Source organism: Drosophila obscura, unplaced genomic scaffold (genome assembly GCF_018151105.1).
Source record: "Drosophila obscura isolate BZ-5 IFL unplaced genomic scaffold, ASM1815110v1 contig_1, whole genome shotgun sequence".
Lineage (NCBI taxonomy): Eukaryota > Metazoa > Arthropoda > Insecta > Diptera > Drosophilidae > Drosophila > Drosophila obscura.
This window is the reverse complement of record NW_024542679.1, coordinates 5,141,493-5,159,112: the sequence shown is the minus strand read 5'-3', so window position 1 is coordinate 5,159,112 and position 17,620 is coordinate 5,141,493. Positions and strand designations below refer to the sequence as shown.

Sequence of the window (17,620 nt, the reverse complement as noted above, 5' to 3'; positions counted from 1 at the left end):
CCACATCCAACTGCAGGTAGTGGCACATGACAATCTTTAACTTGAACTTTTACAATAGTTTTGCGGATAACTTTGAACTCTCTATTTTCGCTAGTTTGCAATATACATTTACATTTATTTCGGCTTCTCTTTTTGTTACTCGTCTGGCCGTACATTATTTCGTTTATTTGTTGTTTGTTTTATAAATAAAAGCATTTGCAATTTACAATAAGTATTTCGAACTATGGACAAATAATAGATAATGAGGAAACAATCAAATTTCCATGCTTACAGTTTGTTCAGCTTTTTTACAATAAAATAAGATTAGTCTACGCGGTCCTACGTATCTTAGGGTATTCTTTTTGGCTGCCTTATCGTTTTCAGCTCTGCCCGTCTTAAGCTTAGGATGCGATCTACAGACGTAGTACATACATATATAGTCGTATGTATAAATATTAAAAAAAAAAAACAACTGAAACATAACAAATCGATCGATTGGATTGGCTTGCCATTTTTACAAATAAACAATTGACTAAAGCGAAACATAGCATTAATCGTATAGTTACAGATAGATATATAATCAATGAAGACAAATGACAATGATCTCATGAACGTTCGTCCGGCTGCATGTGCAACACGATGTCCGACAAACACGTACATGGTGAGGGGTTGGTTGGGGGGTCGGGCGGGGGTAGTTTATGCCTTACTTATACAAAATACAATATGTAGTTCCGATCGATTCAATTCACCAACTCACAAACACAAACATTGAAACATTTCGAAACCTATTCGAAGGTTGGTTTGGTTGTTTTGGTTCGTTTGTAGTTTACGGTGTTCAGCAAATATGTTCCTTTAAATTTAAAATAAATTATGTGCATGTGTATATGTATATGTGTACACATCCGTTATATGGGAGTTCTACTTCATTCAGCAAGCAACGTGTTTTGATTCGCTCAAACAATTCTCAATTCTCAGTCCCTCTCCTCAATCCAGGTCTCATCCTCCTTCTTCCTTTCTAGTGTTTATAGTTGCGAAAAAGTAATCTTAGTCAGTCTCATGGTCACGATGCAGAGTTCATTATGTAAATTTTTACTAGATAAACCATTTCTTTCGTCGTCTTCTTGTGGGGGCGGGTATCGGATTTGTTTTGTTTTGTTTTGTTTGGCGACGTGAATTGTGTTTTGTGTGCTTGTCTTGGTTATTGTTGTGTGGTTAGAATAGCGTAAAATGTTGATCAAATTTGGCCAAATTTTCCTACATAAGAGAGAAGTGATTGGTGTGATATAGTGTGTGTGTGTGTGTGTGTGATGTGTTTTGTGTGTGTGTGGGGTTGTTGGGGCGTGGCGTGTTAGTTGAACTACAAATGGCGACAACATTTACAAAACTTCGACATTAATAACATTGGCCGCCAAAGAGGCATCTCTGCTGCCAGCCAGCCAGCTGGCCGAGCCCGGCCACAGGCGCAGGCTCCATTAGGGGAGTTCGTTCATGGGAGGGGGAGGCGCGAAAGCAGCTAGAGCTCTTGTCGCAGTTCCAACGGCCAGCCGTTGGACTGTGGGGGGGCTACGGGCACCGCCAGCGGGCCAGACACGACACACAGAGGAGCCCTGGCACACAATTATAAACTTAACATATAAACAAACTATCAGAGCTTACTAACTAAAAACGATTACAAAACTTGCATGGGCTGGGCGGGGGAATTGTGGGGGAACAACGAGCATTACAATTAGACGCGACGCGACACAAAACATATAGGCGAATCTCTTACAGAACTAGATATAAAAACACATTCATGTTCGTTTTTGAAATCAATATTCAAAACGCAGTGAACACAAAAAAACTGCTGGCAGCCACAAAATTCCACAAAATCATCATAGAGCGAGCGTTGGCTCAGTTCATTGCCTGTTCAGTCATTTGGCGGCACAACGTCTCGAGCTGTTCCAGGCTCTTGAAGTCGTTCATTTTATATTCGTGCGGTGCCATGCTCAGGCTAATTAACTGATGCTGCGGCTGGGACAGGCAATGATCTGCAGTGTGATTGTTGTTCTTGCTGCTCTGCTGGCAGAGATTATTGCTGCAGGCCCCAATACCGCCGCCACCACCAGGACCTGGGCATAGACAGCTGCCACTGCCCACTGCAGCGGCAGCAGCCGCCAGCAATTGCAGCTGTTGCTGGTTAATCAAATTATTGTTCAGTATGTTGTTGTTATTGTTGTTGTTGATTAGAATTTGCGGCGGAAGCTGCTGATCGCTTTGTTGCGACTCCTGACTCTGATTACTACTAACCATAACCACGGCGGCCATGGTCTTCTTTGGATGCTGCTCCGAACTGGACACTCCTCCATTTACACTCCCATTCCCGCTGAGGCCGTTTAGGCTGGGCTTGCGTGGCTGCTGCTGCTGACTTCTTGAATCCATGACCAGGCTGTCGTTAGACCCATTGTTGGTGGTGAGCACTCCCTGGCCCGGCTTGAAGATCATTTGCTGCGGCTGCTGTGGCCCACCAGTCACCAAAATGAGGTTGTTCAGCGAGCGACGATGCGTCTGCGGGGGCGTCTGCTGCGGCAAGGCCGGGAAATGGTTGTGCTGCTGAAGCATCTGCTGCATTTGCTGGGCATGATGATGCGACTTGAGTGGCTGCTGCTGTTGCTGAGGATTGTTCATAAAGCTGGGATACGAAGAGCTCTTATACTGTGGCTGATGCGACGGACCGCCGTAGCCATTGTAGTCGAACTGTTGTAGCGGCGGTGGCGGTGGCTGTTGTTGCTGCTGGTGATGAGGCACGGGATGCTGCAGGCAGTTAAGGGAGAAATTCAGCATGTCGTTGGAGTTCTTGCGGTTGTTAATCCTATCGTTGCTGCCATTCTTTGGATCACACTTGCGACTCTTGCCATTCCATCTGAAACACACAAATCAATTAGAATACTAGAAAGAATTAAAAACAAAGATGGAAACGCACCTGGGTTTGTTGATGTTGCCGCCAGTGGGTACGCCGGAAGTCTTCACATGGTGCAGTTTCGAGACCATTGAGATTTTCAGCTTGGACAGCTTAAACTTGAGTTCCTTGAGTTGGTTGGCATGGTTCATAAATGCCTCGTTATGAATAGAACGATCCAGAATCCACATGAACACACCCATCGTCTCATCGTCCTGGACACAGTAGGGATCCGCCTGCACGGCATTGCTGACCAAGTCGATGACCTTGAGGAAACGATGACCAATGTTCTCCTCCGGTGGCCCCATGGACTCGACGGGCTTCATCGGCGTCAACACAATGTGTGTGAGCTCCTCGACAGCCGTACTGAGCTTCATCTGTCCGGTGTGCAGCTCCTGCTCCACCCTGCTGAGGATGTGGGCGCGCTCCTTCAGCTTCTCAATACAGAGGGCCAGCTTGTGGGAGGCACCCTTGGTGACGCCAACGCTCTGGAGAAAATCCTCAGTAATCATCAGCATCTCCTCGTAGGTCATATTCTTGAACAGCTCAATGTACTTGTGCAGTCGGAGGGACTTCAGCCAGAGGCCTATCCCCGACATGCCCACATTGCGGGTCTGGAACTTGATGTAACCGGGCTTGAACTCGTCCAGCCGCGTATCCGAGCCACTGTTGGCCAAAGCTCCGCGCTGATGCTCAATGGAGAGGGAGAAACTCCTCGGTTTGTTGGCAAACTGGGCCAGATTCTCCGTGGAATTGGAGCAGTTGTCGTTGACCGTGATCACCGAGGAGTTGGATGACGATGAGCAGCTGGAGATTGTTTGAGTGGTCAAGCTATTGGAACGACGCGTCTTCAGGGCGGCTATTTTGCTGTCCAGACTCCAGCGATTGATGTCACCAAACTGATCACCCACATTACCCATCAATATCGAGGCGTAAGGCAGCTGTGGACCTGGCGGAGGCGGTTGCAGCAACTGTGGATGATGATGATGTGAGGGAGGCTGTAAGAGATCATTTAGTATATTGATAGGATTACTCTATTTCTCCCTATATTTCACTCACCTGCTGACAGAGATTGCTTATGCCGCTGGCCTCACCAACATCTGCCAGAGTGGGGGGCTCAAAGTCGAGGATTTCCGTGCCATTCTTGCTGAATGACGTGTCATGGTCGTCGGTGCCACCGATACCAAGCATTGAGCCCGCTGCCGCTCCCGCCACGACGCTGTTGACCAGCAAGGAGCTGTTGTCCAGCGACAGGCCTAAGCTATTCTGACTAGAAGCTAATTCGTTCAGGGTAATACCATTTAAATTATCACAGAGTGGATTGATCGATCCGCTGGAGCCCCCGCTGCCTCGCCAATCGCCTCCGGTGAGCTTGTGCTGCTGCTGTTGCTGCTGCTGCTTGCTGGGCGGGGCAATCGTTTGCCAGTCATTGCTGCGCGACGATCGCGAGCTGCTAGTGGTGCACAAGCTGCTCCCCAGGTTGCTCAGCGAAGAAGAGGCCACCGACGAGCAGGAGGCGGCCGAGGAACTAGCTGCCGATGAGCTACCCGTGGAGCTGGTGCCCGCCACCAACTGTGGCGAGGGCTGCAGGAAGTAGCTGCGATTCGTGAGACCAGCGGCGGCTGCCTGAATGTGGTCCTCGAGGTGTCGCAGCCAGATGTTAAGCGATCGTCGATCTTCGCTGCTTATGGCCGGATGAATGAGTAAGTAGGAGAATATCTGCTGCACCAGCTCCGTGGGCACAATCTGCTGCATGGTGTCCTTGACAGCGGCCGGAATCAGGGTCATGTAGATGAGTTTGGCTTCATCGTTGCCCGGCTTCAGCAGTGGCAGCATGTTCAGCACCTCGTGGAGTATATCCTCCTTGCGGGCATAAAGCTTCCTCTCATCACACTGCGAGGAGGTGGTGATCTGAAAGTCGCTGCCATAGCACGGCATCGAGTCCTTGTCGGAGGAGGAGGAGGACATGCCATCCAGCACATCGCAGGGCTGAAATGTCTTGTATGCATTCAGCAGATTCTGCAAGTAGACCGGATTGTTGGCATTGATGTCGATGACCACGCTGCTCAGATTCGTCTGCGAGGTGCCCAGATTCTGTGTCAAATTGTTGTCGATCGAATACTGAAGAAACTTGAGGCTCGGATAGCGCAGACGCTTCAGCAGCGCATACATCACGACAGTCCGCTCGCAGTCGTTCCACTTCTCAAAGAGATTTGTCACTGTGGTCACCTGCTCGCAGAACAGCTCGTTCGCCGGCTGATGGGGATTGGAATTGCAGTTGCTGTTGGCAATGGTATTGTTATTGGTGTGGGTGGTCTGTGCAGCGCCTGTTTTCGCGGGCGTTGTCGAAGATATGGCCTCCTTATGGGAGTGTGCCTGTGTGGGTGTAGAGGTTGTGGGCTGCATATCATTTAATGCACAGTTGGAGTTGCTGTCGATGCCGCAGGACATCGCGTTGTCTGTTGTGCCAGTTGAGTACTTCATCTCGTTGTTGTTTCGGTTTGTAGTTTGTTCCGTTTTTGGGAATATGTTAAGTGTGGTTTATGTGGTGGTATTGCAACTGTGGCGGCTTCTTTGTTGGATTATTTGGTTGCGTTCCTGCAAAAGAAATATTTGTGTTCGTTAGTGAGTGGTATACCATTTTATGTAGAGTACCCCTACTGATCCCATCCGATACAATCCCACAACCACGTGATCAATCAATTTCACATATATTTTCCAAGAATTTGTCACCTGTTGCTGTTGTTGTTGTGGCACTTGGGCGATAATAAAATAAACCCAAGGCATAGCCGCAAAACAGCTCTCAAAAGTTAATCAAATCAATTTTTTCGCTAATTTAATAAAATTACAAGCCAAGCGACAGCAACAACAAGAGCACCCAGCCCAAGCAGCAGCAGCAGCACCACCACCAGCACTGGCTACAATAATAATCTATCTGTAATTGGCAAAAGGTAAATTAGCATTTGCCATGGGTCCCGTCCCGTTCCAGTCCGTCGATCGGGGCTTATCAGGGCAGCAAATAAACAGCAAGCAAATACATAACACCTTCGACGACTTGCTTTTCGCGTTCGATTCCGATGGTAAATCAATAAAATGGCAAACAGTTTAAATAGGAAATCATTAGAATTCGATTTCTTTATGCCAAAGGGAGGGACGGTAGGCTGCAGTTGTCAAGAAGTTTGGTTAGGTTTTTTGCAGTTCGCGCTTTTCATTTAATTTTCATTGCTTTTGTGTGCTCATTTCGAATCTTGTTTCTGTTGCCTTTGCTTTTGCGACTTTCTTCGATTTTTTTTTCTTTTCTGCTTTTGCTATCTACTGTTATAATTTAAAGCCGAGGCGACGCACCCCGCTCCACTCCTCTCCCAGCTGCGCTCTGTATGGGTGCATATGGTGTGTGTGTGTGTGTGTGTGTATGTGTGCTGTAAGCAGACATTAAAACATAACGGGGCCCAATTACTGTATTAAACGCGGTGCTGGGGAATTTACTGATGTTTACTTTTTTATATTTAAGTTTTTGGATGAAATTTCACATTTCTTGTTGTTTAATTGTTGCCAAGCCAATGCACCATTACACTTAATATGGGGCGATGGAATGAGAGATGGAGCACTTATCTCGCGCTGCAAACTAACGGTAAATATGCATGGCTGATCTGATCCAATCGTTGAGGTTATGTTAGTTTTTAACCGGCTTTGAATATAACTGCAATATTCCTAAAGTTCAATAAACCATTGAATCACACAAACGCACACATATAAACACTCTGATCCTTCTAGACCTTGGGGGGAGAATTCGAAACCAAACTCACAATGCGGCGTCCGTTGTTTGTCGAATTTTGTGCCCGTTCAGCCGCGATCGCACCCGTTTTGCATGTTTTACTTATTTTTTTAGCATGCACAATATAAATTTGATTATCTGTAGTTGAGCAAATACACAATACAGAGGGAACTAGACGCCACGGAAAACAATTTTGTTTGTATTAAATAAACGAAGATGAGAACTGAACTGAAAAATGCTGCAACGACAAGCAACAGACAGCAGGCACTCTGGGGAGCACTGAGGAGGATGACCGGCAGGCAGAGTGACGAGATGATGGCAAATGATTTGGCGCTGGCGTCAGCAGTGTGTGGCGTTTTAGAAAATGGTGGAGCTTGCGAAAATCAAGGAGAGAGCGAAACGGGCACGGGAACGGAACGAAGCGCGCCTTTTTTTTCTGACAGCTAAAGGAACGATGCTGCTCTGCTGCTGCCGCCGTCGCCGCTGCCTCTGCTGCTGTCAGAAAAATGGGGGAGACCTTGCATGCGAGTGTGTGTGTGTGAGTGTGACACACTGAGAATGCATGAAGCATTGCAATGCAAAGGCAAAAATTGCGGCAAATTACATGAGAGAGAGACAACGTTACAGGGCGGCAGGCAGGGAGGAATTCGCTCTCCTACTCTCTTCTCGCAGTCCGATGCTGTCGCTGCCGCTGCTGCTGCTGGCTTTGCACACAATTGTTTTCATTTACACTTACTTTCCGTTCCGTCTTTTGCTCTTGGTGCAAGGAAGGGGAAGGGAGGAACAGGCGGTTTGTTGTTTTCACCACAGACTCACACACACACATGCAGAACATATATATAAGCCCCCAAAATCACGCCCCACCCACCTAACCATGGTCGTCGTCGGCCAGACAACAAAAATATATAGCTAGCTGTAGCTATACAACTGCGCTTGTGCCAAAATCGTTCTATTTTTCAATTACCTTTTTGCTTTCTATTCGCCTGCAAACCTTGAAATTATTTTCTGTTGCAATTCACAGTTTGGATTGCTTCGAAACACGAAATTTAAGCATATTTCGCTAATTTGATATGCTATCGGAGCGCACATTTATTAATTTATAATTTTCACCTTCGCTATATGTATGTGTGTATTTTTTATTAGCGCTTTCTGGCTGCTTTTCTTGTTGTTTTTGCTAAATCATAACTACACATCGCCTTTTTTAGCCACACATTTGCTGCGCGTCCACGCAACGTGTTTTTCGTTTTGCCAAGCCGCGATAGAGAATTGCACACAACTGCTGTTGCATGTGGTTATATGAACATTCTTGCCGTTTATTCCATATTTTCAGCAATTAATTAATTATTTACGAACGCGCAACGCTTGTAGAAAGTGCTGCTGCCCGGTAGTGTTGTGAACTGAATAAGTTTACAGTGCTGTCAACTGAGTGTAGCTCACCTTAACCCACTTAACGCACCATTCTATTAAAGAACCGTAAAAAAAATGATAAAGGGAAATGATCTTACGCGATTTTGATATTCGGTTAAGTATTACTAGCTAGTTAGGACTATCTGCACTAAACATATCATTTATTCAATAAAATAAATATCTGTTTATAAGATTGGCTGATTGTAGGTACTTTTGTTTATTGGATTGCTTATAAAAAAGGTTTTAAGCAAAACAGGTCAACAAAAATGTATATTTTTTACATGGTAACTACAAATTTGCTATATGTAAACTACATTTCGTGTAAAACCATGTAATAGCCTTTTCACACTGGGGACCATCCACCATCCACCATCCATTTCTGGGATGGTCCGTAAGGTTTTGCCGTTCCGAAAATTTCCCAGTTATTCCACCATCCATCTGGGATGTTCCTAATTCTCACGTTTCAGTGCGGTATTTTTTCGATAATTGTCAAATGCAACCATATTTCACAACAAAAAATCGGAGATCACTACGAAAATGTAAACAATGACAGACAGGAAAATATAAAAATAAAACAAAATAACCCCATCAGATCTCACAAAGCACGCAAAAAATAAAAAAATATCAAATATATAAGCTGCAGGTGGTTTTATTTCGATGTGACATCCATCTAACATAAGAATTAAGTGATGAAATTAATTTACATATATGTATATACATATATTATGGATGATTTTATTGCATTATTACCAATTGCACCAGGCACTGAGGAAACCCAATTTCTTCAAATGCTTGGACACACTCGTCAATTTTCTCTGAAGTGAGATAGTTTTTGGACATGTATTCCTCTGAGAATTCGTTGATGAATGCTCTGCAAAACTCATGCAGGATATTGCAGACGCTGTTGGCTGACACTCCGAAAAACACTCTTTTCAGAAGAAGATCCCAAAGTATATAAAGATATGGCGATACGCTTCTCCAGAGGAATTGCAGCTCGGCAGTTTGTGTCCTTCTTCCGTAGCACTTCCAAGCGAGTAACCAACAGAGAAAAGCAGGATCTCTCCATCCTAAAACTTTCCTTAAAAAACGCCTCGTTGTTTTCGGGTACATCCTTCTCCCAAAATGTACCGAGCCGCTTCTGAAAAACATAACATATATATTTGTACTTTAAACATTGGTTGCATTTATTAGAAGCACTCACAAATGACCACAACCTTCCGGGCTTCAGTGTTTTCAAACAGATATCCATTCTATTATCTCCTCCTCGTCAAAGTTATCCTCATCATCATCGTCCATGTCCAACAACATGATTAGCTTGTGCAAGAATATGTTTTGCTGCTGAATCACACTCACGACCATTGAAATGTTATTTATATGCATTTTTATTAAAGTAAACAAATTTTCACCTCACGCAATTGTGAGCAACAGCTGTTTCTCATGGATGGTGGATGGTGGATGGTGTCAATGTGAATCGGTGTTTCACATCTTTCAAAAATTCCCACCGTTCCCCCAGGATGGACTCAGTGTGCAGAGAGTATTACCCACTTTCGACAAGTGGGTATTTAAATATGCCCACAAATGTTCTGAAACTTGAAGAATTTTAGCAAAGTTCAGGTGGATGTACAAAAAAAATGTACAAACAGTTTTATTTTCCGCCGTTTATATCAAGTTTAAATAGACTGGGGTCAAAGGGGATAAGTTCGATCACTAACCATGCAGTGGCGTAGCTAAGTTTTCAGCGTACGTTCCCAGCAATTGGGTAGCAATTATAATTTTTTTTGTTTCATATCAGTCAGCTTTTGTCAGCGAGCAATATGTATTCTTTGTATTAAATCAGTCGGCTATTGTCAGCCTATCGTGATAGTATCGGGCTCAAATAATTATAAAAAAACCATTCAAACCATTTAGGAACTTGTCCATTCTACAAATTAGATGCCACCTGTCAATTTGTTTACAAATGTGTCTTCGTATTTTATAGCAGCCAATCCAAAAATATCAAAAGCGCAACGACTGTAGCTCGATACTATCATGATAGTCGCAAAACTGTCGATAGTAGAGGCTAGCAGTAAAATATCGATACTATTGATAGTGCCCTCGATGGTTTGACACCTCTATGATAAAAAAATAAAAAATAAATAAATAAAAATAAAATAATAAATAAAAATGAAAAATGCACCTAAACGATATGACCAACAGCTTTGCCATACACAGCAGTTCATGCACGTTCTATATACCGCAATAAACCACTAGTTACGCGAAAATCCCAACGAGACTCACACAAACACTACAACAACACCATTGCCATTGCGCTGCAGCGTATATCGACAAACAGCGAAAATAATGTTTGCCCAAACAGAATCGCAAAAGACGAGCTTCCTGGAGCAGACGAAGGCGGCCAGGGAGGAGCGGGCGCTGGAGAAGCGCCGTGAGTCGGCCGCCATCCTGCTGCAGTCTACACTCAAAGGATATGCGTCGCGCCGGAAATATCAGAAGCGTATCATGTAAGCCCACGTCCCATCCCCATTGGCACCCTCTACTACAGATACTGCCTCTACTTTCTTTGTAGCAACGACTTTGATGCGGTATTTGTGCCCGGACAGGATGACAAGGATACGGAACTGGAGCTGACTGCCGTTAATGTGTATCCTGTGCTCCGTCGGTATCTCACGCAAATCAAACTGGACAAGAAGGATATGAAGGCACGCGAGCGTCTAGAGATCATCTGCCGCTATGTCAACAAGGCCATGGAGGCGGAGAATCCAAGGCTCTCCTACGCGGCCCTCTGCCTGCACAAGGAGCGCAGTCTACCCTGGATCGCGCACATCAAGCTATTGCTAACCAACTGCCTGCTGCTGCTGCCGGAGCTCAAGCCTGAGAATCATGCCGACAGCCTGTCGCTTGCCCTCTTCCTGCACACCCTGATTGTGTTTACTGCCCCCAAATCCTGGGCCATACTGCGGAATGCCACATTTGGAGGCCTCCAGCCTGCCATGCAGAAGGTCTGCTGCAACATTCAGGGGCACCTGGTGCAGCACGGTTTCTACAGATCCATGCGGGTGAGTAGTCCTATCCGCTTATCCGCTAGGGAAGTACTTAAAATGTTCGTCCTTTAGCTGGTTCTGCTGCGGGGAACGGCACGCGAGGAATTGTCCGTGAAATCCGTGACCCTCGTGGCCATTATCACGCTCTGTCTGCGCCCGCTGATCGACGGAGACTACAGTCGCAACCTGTTGAGCCAGTTTCTATCGGAGATTCTCTCTGTGCCGGCTCTGATATATCACTTGAATCAGAGCGTGCCCCAGTGCATAGAACAATTCTCGTCTATGGGCCTGCTGAAGAAGGCATTGAGCATCTCCGAGGACTTCCAATGGTTCGAGGAGTTCGGTGCCAGTATGCCGGGAACCAAGTCCCTGGCGTTCTTGGGCAACATTGTCAACCTGTTCAACATTGATGGCCAGGCGGAGGCCAAAGTACTGGCCTATCCATTACTGATTGTAAGTAGCATCACATACGTTTTCCTACGCAATTTACACTCTTTCTGTTGCATAGGAAACCACCACAACGCTGCTGGAACTGATACCCAACACGGTGAGCACCAAAGGAGTGTTCACGCAATGGCACGAGCTGCTTGGCTGGCACACACCCGGCACGGAGCCCGCCCAGAATCAGAATGTGGCACTAATCAAGAAGCAATTCCATATGCTGTGGGACAGCCGCTGCATTAAGGTGCTCCTGGGAGATGTCCTGAAGGAAATCAATGTCAACTACGAGCGCATCGAGTTCCAGTCTCCCCAGCAGCCATCCACATCGAATTTGCTGCGACGCGCCCTAGAGCGCAGCTCCAATTGCGGTGTCACACTCATTGGCGGCAGCACAGCCAGCAAGCAGAGCAAGCAGGCCAAACAGCCGTGGCGGAAGCTGGACAATGCCGATGTGGTGCATGTGTCGCGCATTTGTGGCATGTACTATGCGGCCCTCAGCACGCTCTCCCAAATGAAGTTGGACATTTTGACGGGAATCTGCTACAACGACAATGTGCTCTACGACATCTGGCTGCTGCTGACGTCGCTGGGCCCAAACTGCGGCATGAAGGAGTATTTGGATCTGCTGAGGAGCGAGACCAGCCTCCAGAAGCCGCAGACAGCCATGCTGATGCTATTCTGCGACTGCATGACGCACTATGTTACGTGAGTGGATCCACAATTTATTCCACATCCATGGCTATATATTTCCATTTCTGTGCAGAATTCTCGACGAGTATGAGATGTACACGGAGCAGAATCCCTTTCGGCTAAACGATTATGTCATGCTGACATACTTTCTGAACAATATGCTGTACAAGCTGATCAACGATAACATTTTGGGTGAGTTTGCACTTAGTCATCAGCGCAGCGCAGCGCAATCCATGCACTTATCCGCTCTGCATCCCTTTGCAGGCGCCAAGAACATTGTTCAGAATCCGGTATTTCTCTCGCTGCACACTCTCCTGCTCTGTCTGTATCGTCGCGACTGCAGGCGAACGTTTACGCCAACTAATCATTGGCTCATACCGGAAGTAAAGCCTTCCACGTTCATCAACGATTTGGAGAAGGCCAAGCGGAATGCCATGCTGCTGCTGGCCAAGATGCCGCACATAATACCGCACGATGATCGCGTCAAGCTGTTCCGCAAATTCGTGCAAAACGAAAAGGCTGTTATGGGGCTGACGGAGAGCGCCTGTGCCTCGCCGCGCTCGGCGCTGATCGTCATCCATCGGGAGCGTATTGTGGAGGATGGATACCGACAGCTGGCCGCCCAGCCCACGCATGCCCTCAAGGGCGTCATCCGGGTGCGTTTCATCAATCAGCAGGGACTGCACGAGGCAGGCATCGATCAGGACGGTGTGTTCAAGGAGTTCTTGGAGGAGACAATCAAGAAGGTGTTCGATCCATCGCTGAATCTGTTCAAAACCACCTCGGATCAACGACTCTATCCATCGCCGATCTCCTACGTGCAGGACAATCACCTGCAGCTCTTTGAGTTCGTGGGCCGCATGCTGGGCAAGGCCGTCTACGAGGGCATCGTGGTGGATGTGCCCTTCGCCTCGTTCTTCCTCTCCCAGCTGCTGGGGCAGACGCAGCAGGCCCTCTACTCCTGCATGGATGAGCTGCCCTCGCTGGACGCCGAACTCTATCGCAGTCTCACCTTCATCAAGCACTACAAGCAGGATGTGGCCGATCTGAATCTGACCTTCTCCGTGGATCAGGATGTGATGGGCAAGATTGTCACCCACGAACTGCATCCCGGTGGCAAGGGGCGTGTGGTCAACGATCACAACAAGCTGGTCTACATCCACTACATGGCCTACTTCCACATGAACACCCAGATCCGCGAGCAGACCCAGGCCTTCAATCGAGGCTTTCGCAGCATTGTCAATCCCGAGTGGCTGTCGCTCTTCTCGCCCCCGGAGCTGCAGCGTCTCATCTCGGGCGACACGGCGCCATTGGATTTGAGAGATTTGCGCAAGCATACGCAGTATTATGGCGGATTTCATGACTCGCATCGCGTGGTTGGCTGGCTCTGGGACATTCTCGGAAAGGATTTCACAGAGGAAGAGCGCAAGCTGTTCCTGAAGGTGAGTGTACCTCAAAGAATACCATGCGTCTAGGGCCATCTCTTTAATGCAAATGCTACTCGACAGTTTGTGACCAGCTGCTCGAAGCCTCCGCTGCTGGGCTTTGCCCACCTGGAGCCGCCCTTCTCCATTCGCTGCGTGGAGGTGGGCGACGACGAGGACACTGGCGACACCATAGGCAGTGTGATACGCGGCTTCTTCACCATACGCAAAAAGGATCCGCTCAACCGGCTGCCCACCTCCTCGACCTGCTTCAATCTGCTGAAGCTACCGAACTATCAGAAAAAGTCCACGCTGCGGGACAAACTCCGCTATGCTGTCAGCAGCAACACGGGCTTCGAGCTGTCGTAAGTTGGCTGTCGCGTCTGTCGGGTGGACTGTCCACATATCAGGGACTGCCGTGCGACAATCATGCTGAACTCTCTTGCACATATTCCTTAACCTTCCGCCCCCCCCCCCTGTGCTTTATTCGTATTTTATGTTATTTATTCAATTTTAAGTATTTCTCGCGGTAGGAGAGACTCGGTGTAAATTTGTTTATTGCAAGGAAATCCCCCAAAAAAATACACACAATTATAAAGAAAGAAAGGAAAAAAAAGAACACAAATAAATATAAACGTATAGCTGTGATAAAACTATAATAAACTACGAACTAAACGAAGTGTACAAATTAATTATTCAATATTCCCGTTACTTAAGCCGCGGCGTTAGCCATCGGCAGAGAAAGATCGGATATGTTTTATGTAATTTTATTCCGGCCAACTGGCACGGTTCAAAGTGAGTACAAGACTAAAAGTACAAAATGATATAATTATGCATAAGTCCCCCAGCTTGGGCAGCGCTGCGCGAGCAGCGGTCTCCAGTTTCGCTGCCTCAGCGCCTCGTGCGGACCCAGTTGGTCGGGCGGATGTTTATGCAACATAGTAATATGTTGCCGCCCCTTTCCATGCCAGCGCTGGGTCAGCATTCTTATAACTAAGACCCCTGCTGATACCCTATGGCTGGTGGGGAGTGTTAACTACTCCCCCTCTTCAAGAGTGGTCGCCCTCGAGCCTCTCAAATTTTCTATAAGCGCGTTGACCTGGACCAAATCCCTTTTCTTCCTGAGTAGGGATCTGATGTAGACGATACTTCCGATGACTCCGCACAGGGTTATTCCTAGACCAAAGGCGAGGATAGGATTCCCCTTGCCCGTTGCGTTTCGCTCGACCTCCTTAATGTAGTTCAGATTGTCTTCGCTGAGCTGCTGGAGGAATGGTAGGCTTAGGACCGCGTGGTGCCCTGTGATATTCAGGACGGGCACCGAAGCGATGCCGGGCACCCGGCGTTTGGTGTTGTCACGATTCAGGAACCGAGAGCCATTGATGGTGGCAAAGTCATTGAAGGCGACCAGTTGCGTTCCTGAGGTTTCAACCAACGTGTCGGAATCACAACTGATGGTGGCGGGTCTGTTGTTGATGATAATAACCCCGTCATCTACCAAGGTGACGGGTTCCAGGTGGCTGGGTTGAGAGCTGCAATGTGCCGTGCCTCCGGAGTGTAGCCCCTGCGCACAGGAACCACCCAGATTTTTTCTGCAGAAGGTATTAGTGGTAGTGGAGGTGCAGCCCGTAACGGCCCACACCTGGCTCTCACACTCGGCTACGATGTTCTCCTCTAGCTGCAGTACTGTACCGTTGTGCTCAACCGGGTACATCATAATCTTCTTACAGGCTAAACTTACTCTAGGATACCCTATAATAAAATGGATAATATGATTTGATTGCAAGATCTTAATGCTGGATACTTCTAACAAGTTTGACACTGTAACCCCTGTGAATTGGTTAGTGAGAATGGATTCTATGTCAGCATGGTCAAGAATAGAAGGGTTTACCAAGTTGGCTTTTGCCAAGGTGATTGTGAGCATTAGGTTCCCCAATTCAGTGATGAGAATTCTATTTCTAGCTAACAGTGTTTCATACAAATGGGCTGAGTTGATATGTTCCTTCCTCTCTGTGCTAAGAATCTGGTTGACTGTGTTTGTGAGGTTATTTATCTGGCTCTGAACTTTTGAGTTTATTACTATCTGTCTATTATTTGAATGGACTAGCTGTGCTTCAGTAACCTTGATATCTTCTAAGTCAGTGGCGTCTGGCGTGCCGGCCACTATCTTGAGGGCCGTCCCTAGGAAGTCTAAACTTCTCGCTAGCCTACGGTGAATGCCAATATCTTCTAACATATCCTTGACGTGGCTGGAGTCAACCTCCAGCAGTTGTCTCATGTGAGATCTTGGGAAAAGGTCTGTCATCTGTACGGTTTCGTCGGCAATGCGGCCATATTCTGATAGGTTTGCTGTGTGCCTGATGTAGTTTAATTCCTCCCATACCAATACCGACCCGTCTGTAATAGGAATGTAACGGGAGTGTGAATAGTCGGTGATGCGGGCCGCGACCATTGTTAGAGAGTGAAGTACCCAGAAAAGCATCATTGTTACAGCCTATATTTACTCTGGCGATTAGATTGGTTAAGCTAACTATGCACCGGTTGAGCGTTTTGGATCCGTAACGTTGGGCGAGGGAATTCCCTACAGCCGTGTAGATTTTGTTATTATATTTTCTCTTTCCAGGCGAGGGAGGGCCCTTCAGCCTATTTTTTCCTTGTAGATCTTTCGATGGGAGCGAGGGATTACCCTTCAGCTCTTTCCTTGTTTTAGTTTTTGATTTTCATTCGGGTGTTGCACTATGGAACGTTCTCACTCGTTTGTGTTGTAATTATTTAGTTAATTTTCCCTTTAGTGTATGGAGGAATTTCTTCGGGAAATTTGTTTTTATACTTTTCTGTTTTATTTTCTTTTTAGTATTTCGGAGGAATTTTTCACGGGGATTTTTCTCCTATTTTCTCACTCGTTTGTGTTGTAATTATTTAGTTAATTTTCCATTTAGTGTGTGGAGGAATTTTTTCGGGAAATTTGTTTTTACACTTTTCTGTTTTATTTTCTTTTTAGTATTTCGGAGGAATTTTTCACGGGGATTTTTCCCTTATTTTTATGACTTTTTCTTGCTTTTAAACTTTTGGTTTATTTATCGCGGTGTTTTGACACTCGCGTTAACTCGGGGTTCGACTTAGTTTGACCCGTTGGGCGCCAATTAATTATTCGATATTCCCATTACTTAAGCCGCGGCATTAGCCATCGGCAGAGAAAGATCGGATATGTTTTATGTAATTTTATTCCGGCCAACTGGCACGGTTCAAAGTGAGTACAAGACTAAAAGTACAAAATGATATAATTATGCATAAGTCCCCCAGCTTGGGCAGCGCTGCGCGAGCAGCGGTCTCCAGTTTCGCTGCCTCAGCGCCTCGTGCGGACCCAGTTGGTCGGGCGGATGTTTATGCAACATAGTAATATGTTGCCGCCCCTTTCCATGCCAGCGCTGGGTCAGCATTCTTATAACTAAGACCCCTGCTGATACCCTATGGCTGGTGGGGAGTGTTAACTTACACACCACAACCAGAATACCAATCAATGCTGAATTACAAATACTAGAACTAATAATTCGATTTTGGTTAGAAAATATTGAGCAGGAGGAGGAGGAAATCTATTAAAACTATGGCATATATGTATGCATGTATGTACATGTGTATGTACGAGTATTAAATGATATCCAAACACACATATGTATGGCTTAGGTCAGGAGTTAAATTGTAAACCACGAAAAACAAAACAAAAAAACAGCAACAATAAATCTAAATGTCTGATTCATGTGCAAAATGTAAAGCCGCGCTGCTGTTTATCTGATTTTTCCCCTAAGCGCGTTTCCTGAGATAACAAACAAATGGAAATGGGAAATGGCAGCAATTAGTGAGCGCTGCTCAAATTTCCCCGGGTTTTTCCGACTCAACCAATGAATGAAAATGAAAATGAAGATGAGTC

General features: G+C 46.4%; 2 protein-coding genes across 6 annotated transcripts; one reads left to right on the top strand and one right to left on the bottom strand.

Moving 5' to 3' along the window:
- Nucleotides 1-113: 113 nt before the first annotated feature.
- Nucleotides 114-8,077, bottom strand: LOC111068608 (protein Smaug). 5 transcript variants are annotated; one of them, XR_002607182.2, is made up of 5 exons: nucleotides 6,721-7,022; nucleotides 3,974-5,512; nucleotides 2,939-3,912; nucleotides 1,748-2,878; nucleotides 114-1,233 (listed from the first exon to the last, which is right to left on the bottom strand). XR_002607182.2 is itself a non-coding variant. In XM_022358207.2 (5 exons), the coding sequence occupies exons 2-5, from the start codon at nucleotides 5,396-5,398 to the stop codon at nucleotides 1,192-1,194; spliced, it is 3,054 nt and encodes a 1,017-aa protein (XP_022213899.2). In that variant the 5' UTR covers nucleotides 5,399-5,512; nucleotides 6,721-7,022; the 3' UTR covers nucleotides 114-1,191. The 5 variants fall into 5 exon arrangements, 4 of the variants coding, with proteins under 4 accessions (XP_022213899.2, XP_022213896.2, XP_022213897.2 ...); XM_022358207.2 differs by having other exon boundaries at nucleotides 2,266-2,878; XM_022358204.2 differs by lacking the exon at nucleotides 6,721-7,022 and adding an exon at nucleotides 7,654-8,077 and having other exon boundaries at nucleotides 114-2,878.
- Nucleotides 8,078-10,205: 2,128 nt separating this feature from the next.
- LOC111068609 (ubiquitin-protein ligase E3B) lies at nucleotides 10,206-14,165 on the top strand. Its single transcript, XM_022358208.2, has 7 exons — nucleotides 10,206-10,597; nucleotides 10,663-11,152; nucleotides 11,210-11,590; nucleotides 11,646-12,283; nucleotides 12,342-12,460; nucleotides 12,533-13,710; nucleotides 13,777-14,165. Exons 1-7 carry the CDS (start codon nucleotides 10,437-10,439, stop codon nucleotides 14,059-14,061), a joined length of 3,252 nt encoding a protein of 1,083 aa, XP_022213900.2. The 5' UTR covers nucleotides 10,206-10,436; the 3' UTR covers nucleotides 14,062-14,165.
- Nucleotides 14,166-17,620: the final 3,455 nt, after the last annotated feature.

Excerpts from the sequence above, each read along its gene's own strand:
- LOC111068608 (XM_022358204.2), bottom strand. The coding sequence starts at position 5,398 with ATGAAGTACTCAACTGGCACAACAGACAACGCGATGTCCTGCGGCATC. Across the intron at positions 3,913-3,973 it reads TAAGCAATCTCTGTCAGCAG|CCTCCCTCACATCATCATCA; the intron begins GTGAGTGAAATA and ends GATCTCTTACAG. Across the intron at positions 2,879-2,938 it reads GGCAACATCAACAAACCCAG|ATGGAATGGCAAGAGTCGCA; the intron begins GTGCGTTTCCAT and ends TGTGTGTTTCAG.
- LOC111068609 (XM_022358208.2), top strand. The coding sequence starts at position 10,437 with ATGTTTGCCCAAACAGAATCGCAAAAGACGAGCTTCCTGGAGCAGACG. Across the intron at positions 11,153-11,209 it reads GTTTCTACAGATCCATGCGG|CTGGTTCTGCTGCGGGGAAC; the intron begins GTGAGTAGTCCT and ends TTCGTCCTTTAG. Across the intron at positions 13,711-13,776 it reads AGCGCAAGCTGTTCCTGAAG|TTTGTGACCAGCTGCTCGAA; the intron begins GTGAGTGTACCT and ends GCTACTCGACAG.